At 35.3% G+C, this 11718-nt stretch overlaps 1 protein-coding gene across 10 annotated transcripts; it reads right to left on the bottom strand.

Annotated features, from left to right (window-relative positions):
- Window positions 1–581: 581 nt before the first annotated feature.
- Window positions 582–9137, bottom strand: tmem268 (transmembrane protein 268). Of its 10 annotated transcripts, none has more exons than XM_067411242.1 (11): window positions 8845–9137; window positions 8720–8752; window positions 8352–8402; window positions 5755–5887; window positions 5293–5387; window positions 5086–5193; window positions 4068–4226; window positions 3844–3954; window positions 2287–2376; window positions 1545–1757; window positions 582–911 (listed from the first exon to the last, which is right to left on the bottom strand). In XM_067411242.1, the coding sequence occupies exons 4-11, from the start codon at window positions 5864–5866 to the stop codon at window positions 747–749; spliced, it is 1053 nt and encodes a 350-aa protein (XP_067267343.1). In that variant the 5' UTR covers window positions 5867–5887; window positions 8352–8402; window positions 8720–8752; window positions 8845–9137; the 3' UTR covers window positions 582–746. The 10 variants fall into 10 exon arrangements, with proteins under 10 accessions (XP_067267343.1, XP_067267339.1, XP_067267340.1 ...); XM_067411238.1 differs by having other exon boundaries at window positions 5755–5890; XM_067411239.1 differs by having other exon boundaries at window positions 5755–5890; window positions 8352–8443.
- Between the last annotated feature and the right edge of the window lie 2581 nt (window positions 9138–11718).

An 11718-nucleotide genomic window follows, 5' to 3' on the forward strand; every position in this document is an offset into this window, starting at 1 on the left:
AAAATTAGGTCAAAATACCTGTCTTGGCAAGTATTCTCTCGGTTATTATGTCATAACAAATGAACAGTTGAGAAAGAAACCGGATGTGGGTCAGTTATTCGGTCCGCGCTTTCCTTCTTAAAGTGACAGCAGCCTTTGCTGTTGTCTGTCATTAATGTTAGTAAAATACATAAAAAAAAAAAAAGAAATCATTATCATCATCTATCACGTTCGAGAGAAAAGAAGATGAGGAGAGCAGTCAGGAGGAAATTGATGAGGACAGTTTTTAGGATAAGTGTGTCGCGTAAAGTGTGAGAACCAGATCAAAACAGTTATGTGCACCCCTGTTTTATCTCTTGTTCCTTTGCATGTGGTTGTGACTGTATTAATCAGAATCTCATAAAGAACCACAAGTCAGTAATAAAAAATTCACATAAATACACATATATGGTACAAGATTTTGTAACAGTGCGACTGATGTCTTATCAGTTTGGCTGGTTAATACAAATACTTAACATGGAAGAGGATAAATTGTCACTTCATCCTTTCACACCTGGTGAGCATATGGTGTGAATCAGAATCACATAGAGAACCACAATAAGTCAGGAATCAAAAATATATATATTTCAATTCACAGATCAGATCATAACAGTTTCAAGAGCAGCAAGAACAGTCTGTGACTATATCATAATTGACAGCAAAATAATCATCCCACAGAAATGGATGACTAATACTTTTTAATGTGAGATTTGATTGTCTTGTTCCATCTACTGCAGGACCTTTAACTCCACATACTCACACAGACACAGAGATGAAGTAGAGTGATTTTTCCCTGCGCCTGAGGGCCGCTGGGAAGGAGCAGGAAGCTTGTTTGATACTAGCAGTCTAACATAAAGTGCACTGTAGGTCATCAGGAGCTGGTGAGCAATAGCCTGAAGAAAACAGTTACACATTTTTATTACTTTGATTGTTGTAGATTCAATGAAATACTCAATGGTGATCCATCAGAGGAGGCAAGGGAAGCTTATTCTAAATTCAATACTATTCTAATTTATACTAAGGAAACTAAACATTTTTACTTATGAGAATAATAAAGTTGCATAGAATGAATCAGGATGTATTTTTTCCATCATATCCTGTGAGTTTGACTGCAGGAATGAGAGAGGAGTCTTTTATTTATCCGATGATGCATAAATTGACCAAAATGGTTATGCAAATGATGAAATATTTCCTTATAAATATCCAATAATAATAAAATACAGTATGTATTTTATTTTATTTTTATGTATGTAAGGGGGAGTCTCTCAAACCGCAGATGACCTGTGTGATTTGTACCATTCATTTTCCTATACTGACAAATGCTGGGTTGGTGATTAGAAAGATTATTGTTTGCCTTATTTATATCTTATTCTCTGTAATCTTCTATTGTAAAAATGTGAGTCGGGCAGGTTTGATCAATTTGCATTTTCTGCCTAATTTTCCTCTCAGACTGCCACTGATAAGAATGTAGTGACATTGACTGATTCATACAGTATATTATTAATATTAATTATACTTATTTTCACCTGATTTGAGAGAGTGGCGTCAGGCATCAAGCTGAAGTTTTTTGTGAGTTTAGAGTCTTCCCGTTGACTGCTTGATGAACTTCTCTCTCGTCCCTCCACCAGCAGGGGGCGCTCTTCTTCTGGAACCTCTTCATCCGGTAATCCACCCTCTGGATCCAGGGTCGTGACCTGGGTCACTAGAACTAGGTGGGACATTCTTTTCTTGAGTTTGCTCTGCAGGGTAAAACGGGAACTTTGTGACAGTATTTCATTCTCGCAAAGAGTTGTTTTAGTATCATTAGAATACCATTATAGTTTTAATTAATATTTTGAATTAGTTTTAAAGTTTTAGTAGTTTGGTTGTGTGTTTGTTTCATTTTTATTAGTTATTGTATATTTAAAAAAAAATGTCAGTTTTAGTTATTTTAGTACAGTATAAGTTAAACTGACAACTAGCTCAAATAAAATAAGTTAACAATTTTTATATTTTATTTTGATTAGCTACATTTATTTTGTTTCAAGTAACAAAAAATGTAATAACCCTGTTCTCTCATAACTCCCTTGTTTCTATCAGAGTTAGACTAAACAACCATAAACTGTTGAAGTATGACAGTGTGAATATTTATCCTGCAGCATTTGAATTTAATCTTTACTTCAATTGTTTTATGTACCATTAGAATTGGAGTACAAATCATTTATTGATTACTTTCTGTAGAGCCAAGCATCTACATAAGAACAAATCAATGAACAAAAGCAAGCCAACCTGTACTTGATTCCTGACAAAACTCATGTCATCCAGCGTTTCCACCAGACAATTCAGACACGGGGTCATGTCCCAGTATACACAGAAGAGCTGGAAACAGAAAGAAAGATCAAGCAAAACAGCAGTTAAACAAGTTTGTTCATGACTTTAAACATTATCAGTTCCATCACAAAAAAAATAAACAAGATAAGTATGCAACCCAGGAAGTTATTTAGTTATCTGATTAAACAGTACAGCTTGCGGTCTCTTTTACTCTCATACTAATAAACAGTTAACCATAAATGTCCACTTTCACCAGTTTCTGCCAGAGAAATCTTGCTTACGAATTCAAAAATTGTAATAACAATGTAATATGCATTCATGCAATTTTGTTCAAAACATAATGGAAGTGTTCATTTGAAGTCAATTTCATTTTTCTTTCTTTTTCACATTCAAACAAAAATTAGTGCAAGAAAATCAAGAGCAAAGGATGCTGGTAGTTGTAGAGTTGATGCTTAATATTTTATTTTAATATTGCAATATTCCATAAAAAAACTCTACTACAACAACTCTTCCTCTTCTCTAAAGCAGCCCAACATGGCCTCACCCCCTTTGTTGCATGTTCTCGGGGGCAGGGTTTATGTAAATTTTAGGGTTAGTGATGTCCCTAAACTGGGAAGAAGCTAGTCCCTACCAGCTGTTTGTTGTAGTCCTTAAAAAGCGATTTCTGTAAAGGAAAATATCTCCCTTTGCATTGAACTTTGAGCATCATAACATTGTTACAGCAACATTACACACTAACTAAAATTAAAAAAGTGAAATCATACTCAACCACTCCTTTAAAGGGTTAGTTCACCCAAAAATGAAAATTTTGTCATCATTTACACACCCTCATGTCGTTCCAAACCTGTATGACTTTCCTTCTTCTTTGGAGTGTTTTGGTCACCATTGACTTTCATTGTATGGACAAAAAAACAAAACAAAAATAAAAACAACAAAAACAATAATAAGACATTCTGCAAAAGAAAGAAAGACATACAGGTTTGGAACAACATGAGGTTGTGATGACAGAATCTTTTTGGTTGAACTTACCCCTTAAAGTCACCATGAAATCAAAACTGACAATTCTTATTTTTTTATGGAATATTACAATATTTATTAATAAATTCTAGTCATGCACATCATTAATCATTATTATTATCGTCTTTTTTTGAGAAGCCGTTTCACAAGGGTATACTATACAGTATGTCACAAAAGGCAAGAAGAAATCGCAACTTCGCAACTTTAAATTTCTTATGGAGCCACAGAGGATGATGGGAAATGTAGTTTTGTGAGCAAGAAGCCACATAGGGTTAATTGGTAATATTTTCTAGTATGCTTTATCACACAACATGTGTACAAAGTACACTGCACAATCAACACCGATGATCAATAACTTCAACCATAAAACTTCTATTGAAATGTCACCCAACTTGAAAATTCAAGGCTTAAAGACAATTCTGACAAGACTTGCTGAAAGCATGTGCCTAGGTACAGTATAAGGTAACCACTCATTATAATAAGAACAGGAGCAATTACTTGCAGTTTTCCTCTGCATTTATGAACCCAGTTGGCCACTCCCAACAGCAGCCTATGCTTGACCATGTGCTCATTAACCCCCACCAACCGCACGTCTGTGTTCATGTTGATCTGAAACAGACAAAGACATGTTAATCTGCATTAAATGAGAATACAGGTGTATTTAAAAAAAAAAAAAAACTGAATTAGACCCTGATGACCTCTGATGTCATGTGACAGCCCACCTCTTTGTTGCTGTAGTGGAAGATGAGCATGATGGTGGCAGTGAGGATTATGGACACCAGACTGACACACAGACAGAGTACCCAGAATTCTGCTGTACTGTCTTCAAGGTACATGTGAATGGTCGAGTACAAAGCACACCACAGCACCAGATACAAAAACTGCAACAGACACATAACAAGAAAAACAGTCCTGTATTTCCTTTAAGTCACCTGATCCTCCAAATTCCTGCCTAGTTATTTAATCTCATCTATGTGCTGATTGGATGTGTTATTACGGAAATCACTGAAAAGTGATCAGAAGATAAAGGACAAAGCTGGTGAAGAACATGATTTTTGAATCCATATTATACTGCTGATAGGGGGAAAAAAATTCTAATGACGAATGTCCAAGTACATTTCATCCCAAAATGAATATATATATATATATATATATATATATATATATATATATATATATATATATATATATATAATAACTGTGCAGAACATGAACAATATCATTGGAATCACTTTAATAATTCTTCCTTTTTTGGCTGATGAATGATATATCATTGATAGCCAATCAGAATCCAAATGACTTAAAAGTATTTATTTTGAAGTATTTAAAGTGATATATGACAAAAATGCCGCACGAACAGTAAGATGTGTTGGTGATGCTAATAGTTACTGTTCTTGGTGTAAGTGGACCTTAAAATATTGTTTATTTAAATCAGCTTTAATTAAAGGCACATCAAAAAATACTACAATGATATGACTTTACAATTACTTTAATTACTCTACTAAATGTAGTTTATTTAACATATCTTTGTTTTAAGCATCAAATGTTAGATCTTTTACAATAAATAATTAAAATCTCATAGAAAGTTCTAAAAAGACTTAAGTCTGTTTTTCTTTTGATTTTGGAGTAAAATATGAACCAGGCCTGTACTTTTAACAGGTTCTGTGAGTTTCATCCAAAGTTGGCTTTGCTCAGTGTTGGAATGTGTGTGAACTACAGTGATTGAAGGAGGTTTCTTACGGGTGCCAGGATGAAATTAAAAACATTTGAGTTGAAAAGCAGGTATCTTTTGACGGACGGATGGTCCAGCGCTAAATGCAGTGGACCCTCAAAATCATCAGCTGGAATCTGGAATAGATTCAACATCAAAATACAACATGGAAATGAGTTGATTCTTGTAGAAATGATTGTATAAATGATTGTTTAGCATGCTGGAAATTTACTAGCCTGAAAGCCATTGGTTTCCAAAAGATTCCTGCAGTGTGAAAAGTCAAATGTGGGAGTGAACCAAGAGGAAGTGGACACAGATGCCACACACTCACCTGACAGAAAGACATGCAGTGAGGTCAATTAAACAGTTTAAATCTAAAATCCAGTCTTTAATGCTACAGTGTCTCTTGTTGTCAGGGAGAAGTAATGGGAGAAGTAATTAAGTAATGAAGAAGTAATGTATTTAGAGGATGGAAACATATTTCTAATTCCTGTGGTTTTACAGAAGAATCTACAGTATGACATGTTATGATTACAAGCATTAAAAGCATTTCAGTACCATTGTGTCCTTCGGGGCAATAAACCAGGCAGTAAAAATCACACTGCAGTCACACTAGTGTTTGATGATATCAGTTAGCTGTTTTTTTTATTAATACTGAAAGAGGACAGGCAGAGAGAGAAACAGGGCAATATGTATACCATTCCTCCATGTGGATGCTCTGCTTTGTTCTCCTGCCACGGCTGACTGTCCTGTGGGGGATTCAACATCACTTCTTTCCTCTCCATTAAACTGCCGCTCCCTCTCCTCCATGGTGACGGCCACTGTCAGAACCTGCTGGAAAACACATGCACCAAAATATTAACACTTTCTCACTGCAAGCTGCAAAAGAAAGGTTCTAAAAGGGGTTTTCACACAGCGATGTGAAGAGTGAACAGTTCTTAAAAGAAATTAGAATTTTTTTCCGCTATAAAGAACCGATAAAGAACTGGAAAGGTTTCATGGATGTTAAAGGTTCTTCATGGAACCATTAATGTCAATAAAGAACCTTTATGTTTAAGAGTGAAAGAAAGATTTGACCAACTATTTGTTGCTTTAGGAAAAATCTCTTGCGCAGAATTGCACAGGCAGATTAATGTGAAGACCTGAATATGTCACCAGAGAGAAGTCTGTCATTTTCACTGTTGTGACTAATTTTGTGGCCACTAAACCATATATAAGTAACTTTTAGTATTATCCAGTAATAATAGTGATGCTTGCCTCAACAGGCACCATAAAATGATGTCTAGGAAGGTCAAGATAGACTATATTGCCAAAAGTATTGGGACACCCCTCCAAATGGTAAGTATACCAAGACATTTTGGACAATTTCATGCTCCCAAATTTGTGGGAACAGTTTGGGGGTGGCCCCTTCCTGTACCAACATGACTGCGCACCAGTGCACAAAGCAAGGCCCATAAAGACATGGATGAGTGAGTTTGGTGTGGAGGAACTTGACTGGCCTGCACAGAGTCCTGACCTCAACCTGATAGAACACCTTCGGGATGAATTAGAGCGGAGACTGCGAGCCAGGCCTTCTCGCCAACATCACTGCCTGACCTCACAAATGCACTTCTAGATGAAGAGTCAAACATTCCCATAAACACACTCTTAAACTTGTGGAAAGCCTTCCCAGAAGAGTTAAAGCTGTTTTAGCTGCAAAGGGTGGAACCACTCCATATTAAACCCTACAGATTAAGAATGGTATGTCATTAAAGTTCATGTGCACGTAAAGGCAGGCGTCCCAAAACTTTTGGCAATATAGTGTATAATGTAATGTGTAATGTAACATAAGAAAAGCTACATTTCTGTCATGAAAACTCTCTGAGAAGCATGGTAATGGGTATGACAATGTTGATATGTTTGGTCTTGGCGGAATAGATCTGCTATGCTTCTGCTGCTGCAGAGCAAGTTCAGAACTTGCTACTGCTGCTGTGAGCAAGTAAGACATGCTGCTGTACAATATAGCGTACATGAATCTATACAGGTGGAGCTGGGGAAGGTGGTGGGTTTCTGAAACTGCATTGCACTGCTAAGGCAAATGCTACCCAAGTATTTTAAAGGATTAGTTCACTTTTAAATAAACTTCTCCTGATAATTTACTCACCCCCATGTCATCCAAGATGTCCATGTCTTTCTTTCTTCAGTCGAAAAGACATTAAGGTTTTTGATGAAAACATTCCAGGATTTTTTTCCTTATAGTAGACTTCAATGTTTGAACTAATTGTTATATACTTGCACTAGCATATTGCATATAAAAATTAGTTCAAACATTGGCCTGTGGAGGGCAGTAATACACTTAGCAGTGTCTACACTGCTGGAATGCAAATAGAGGAGAAGAAGAAGAGAGCTAGTTCAAGATGAGCATTTAAGGTAAAAACTTATATAATTTTCAATTTTTTTTAGAAAATGAGCGATGGTTTCTCTAGATAAGACCCTTATTTCTCATCTGGGATCGTGTTGAATAATTTGAAGCTGCAGTGAAACTAATTTTGACCTTCAACTGTTTGGTGCCCATTCAAGTCTACTATAAGGGAAAAAATCCTGGAATGTTTTCATCAAAAACTTTAATTTCTTTTTGACTGAATAAAGAAAGACATGGACATCTTGGATGACACGGGGGTGAGTAAATTATCAGGAAAAGTTTTTTTAAAAGTGAACTAATCCTTTAAGCACACAAGCTCATTGGCTACCGATACAGCAGGAACCAATCAGCTGTGCCCTATAGACTTTATGTAGCCCCGCCCCTTTCAGAGCTGCGCTCATTGTCTTTTGTCTTCCGGTTTGTACTTCCATAGCGATTTTACATGTTTATGAATGAACTGCTTGTTTTAAAATCTACTGACATTTGTTAAGACATCTGCTTTAAACATTACAATGCTTATGATAACTTTCATTAACTCTACAACAAGTAAATCCACTTCACCAGCTAATTATTCTTTGACAACAATGCCATAGAAATATACAGAGCTACCTTAAAAATGGAAGTTCAAAGACAATATTATAAAGATGGCGGCACATAAGGTCTATAGGTAATGATGTGATTATAAGCAGGTTGAGTTAATTAACCTGGGCCATCTAGAGTTTCGTGACAAAACTTTGTTTTTATGTTTACTGTTCTATAAATGCATTTATAGCTATGTCATTGTATAACTCATTCAAATAACAAATTCAAATAATAATATCTTGCACCCAGAAAGGAGACTCAAAAGGAGTGTTCAAACTTCAAAAAAGGCAAGCAAAGAGCATGATGACAAACCTTTAGTCAGGGCAGCTTGTTTCAGTCGATGCTTTCAGCACAGTGCACTGCCTGTTTAAGAACAGGAAACACCAATCTTGCTGTGAACTTCTCTTTTTAGAGTTTCGTATACAAGAAAGTAAGAAAGATGTTAGGATTTCTCAACGTTAAAGAAATTCTGATTTCTTAACCAGTTTCACAAAATTCTGCATGTTCTCTTAAGTGATTGTAAGTGATTGCAAGAAGTGTTATGTATGTACACAATATGCATCAATGTGCATTAACCTTTGCATACATTATAGAGATATTGCTTCAGGGAGCTGTTAATGTTTTACCATTGTGACCCAGGGAACACAAATCAAGATGGTTTTACAGAAATTTCAACAAACCTGTAAACACAGGTTCACAGCTGACTCCACTGCCTACAAGCTGAAGAAAATGGAAAGACACTTACATATCATACAGCATGTGTGTAAATAGAATAAAATTAGCCCTCCATCTCATTCTCACTCACCCCTGCTCGTTTGACACGTTTTACTGATGAAGAACAGAGTGTGCATGTGACGGCAAGTCCATCTCTTCATTGTGTCTGCCTCTGTTTCTTCTCAGTCATGCCTGCTGTTGCCACAACCTTCGTTCTTTTTTTCTTGTTGGGCTCCTCCCACTGTTTGAAGTCTCATTTATTTAGCTCTTCATATCAATTTGTTCTTTTACCTAATTCTATAATCAGGCTTCTCCTGTAGTCTCGTAACCACTCTCTTTCTCTTTCACTCTCTGTGAGTGTTTCTTCCTCTTTATGTGAATGCAAAACTGATTTTAAGCCCTCCCCCTTGTGCTCTTCCTCAGTCTCTTTACTTTCTGTCATTTCTTTTTCTCTCAGCTTGTGACTCAGCTCAGTCTGAACACATGACTGCAGGAATGTACAGACAATTTCACAGACCAGTGGTGAAATGTGTGCGCTTGTGTTTGAATAAGTGTGAGCTCAGGAAAGAGAAAGACACTTGACTTAATGATGTTGTGGTTTTCACATGTATTTGCTGTAGCCAAAACTGGTGCTAGTCATTGAGTTTGTAGAAAACAAACAAAGCAGGTTTTGAGTCAAATGTCCTTTGGCACTGTTCTCTAGCAGTGGTTTGATAAATGTCAATATCATCATATCTTTGTAATAACTGTTGGGTAAGTGAACACTATTGTTGTTCAGATTCTAGACTTCTGTGACAACTTACCCCATGTTGTGTAAAAACCTGATATCTTACACATAGTAGAATATCATCTGTTTTTACATCTTATCCACTTTTATTCTATAACACAAATCATAATACAAATAGCTAACTTAGAGTATGCTACAAATAAATCATAGGTTTTTAGTTCCACTGAATGATCAAATTTAATCTAGTAAAATATGCTCATGGATGCTAATATAGACAAGTCTTGGCACTTGGCCGGCCATCCACTACTCTCTGACTCCACCTGCTGGAATAAAAGTGTCCTTGAAGAAAGCTTGGTATATATGCAGCCTACAATTAAAGGATTAGTTCACTTTCAAATTAGAATTTCCTGATAATTTACTCACCCCCATGTCATCCAAGAAGTTCATGGCTGTCTTTCTTCAGTTGAAAAGAAAACAGTCAGGTTTTTGATGAAAACAGTCCAGGATTTTTCTCCTTATAGTGGACTTCAATGGAGCCCAAAAAAAAATTACAGTTTCATTGCAGCTTCAAAATGTTCTACACGATCCCAGATGAGGAATAAGGGTCTTATCTAGAGAAACCATTGCTCATTTTCTAAAAAAAAAAAAAAATTATATAAGTTTAACAACAATTGCTCATCTTGAACTAGCTCTCTTCTTCTCTACTAGAATTCCGGCAGTGTAGACACTGCTAAGTGTATTACTGCCCTCTACAGGTCAAAGTTTGAACTAATTGTTATATACCTGCACTAGAATATTGTATATGACAATATAGTTCTAACTTTGACCCGAGGAGGGCAGTAATACACTTAGCAGTGTCTACACCATGAGCATTTATGGTTAAAATGTATAAATTTAATTTAAGTTTTTTTTTTTTTTTTAAGAAAATGAGTGATGGTTTCTCTAGATAAGACCCTTATTTCTCAACTGGGATCGCCGTAAACTGTAATTTTGACCTTCAACTGTTTGGGCTCCATTGAAGTCCACTATATTGAGAAAAATCCTGGAATGTTTTCATCAAAAACCTTAATTTCTTTTCGACTGAAGAAAGAAAGACATGGACATCTTGGATGACATGGGGGTGAGTAAATTATCAGGAAATTTTAATTTTAAAGTGAACTAATCCTTTAACTGAATCCAACCATTTAACTCATTTTAACATCTGTTAGGAGATATCAATTTATGTAAGCATTTTACATAATAAAATAGTATTATTTAGGGACTACAGGTGAAAATTAGCCCTCTGGCTAACTCTGGCATATCGACAAATGTTTATTAATATGCATTGTCCCTATAATAAATAAATGTATATAATGTATAATTAAAAAATATGTAGGCTATAATAAATATACTATAATTAAAACATTTGTAATTCATAGTAAATAAATTTAAAACAAAATTCCTCACTTTTTTTGTAAAAAATCATTTGGAGTGTAAATTATTTTATTTCTTTATTGACATATTAAGACAAATGTTACAATTCAGAGCATTTAACAATAAACACAAACAGTAAACAAACAAACAAAAAATAATTAAATAAAACAATGGAAAGGGGAAAAATTATGAGCCAGAGGTAATATAACAACGTAAATTAATATATAAAAAAAAAAAGAGAGACATTTTTTTTTTCATTGTACATCATAAAAAGGCATAAATGTTATACTTTGTGCACAACGAATTGGACTTTAGGGCTATGACATTGCTGAAAGAGGAGATATAACATTTCAAGTCTTGACAAAAAGGTTTAACAGACAAACATTTACACTTGTGTATAAAAAAAACTTTTATTGACAGGGTAAAAACGGTGTAACAATTTAAACAATACATTTTTAACCTTATTAGTGATTAAATATTTGTTGGGTAAAGACCACACTTTCTTCCAATGAATATTATTAAAACAATTACTCCAATAAGATATTACAGAAGGGACAGTAAGGATATCGTTCTGAAAATTAATCGCATCTAAAACAAAAATCGTATTAAAGCTGGCCACTTCCGCTTTATTTTTCCTTATGTAAATTGGTTTGGCATGTGACTCTGACGTCTCGCAGTGGCACGAGTTGCCAAGTCCGCGGTTTTTACACAGTTTCGCGGGGAGTATTTTTATTTCGCGGGTTAATGCGATTTTTATTGGCAATTGTTATGCAGACGTGGCAACCCTGAGCGGCAGTCATATGATTGTATGGATAAGGATGTGAG

Source organism: Chanodichthys erythropterus, chromosome 15, assembly GCF_024489055.1.
Source record: "Chanodichthys erythropterus isolate Z2021 chromosome 15, ASM2448905v1, whole genome shotgun sequence".
Taxonomy (NCBI): Eukaryota; Metazoa; Chordata; class Actinopteri; order Cypriniformes; family Xenocyprididae; genus Chanodichthys; species Chanodichthys erythropterus.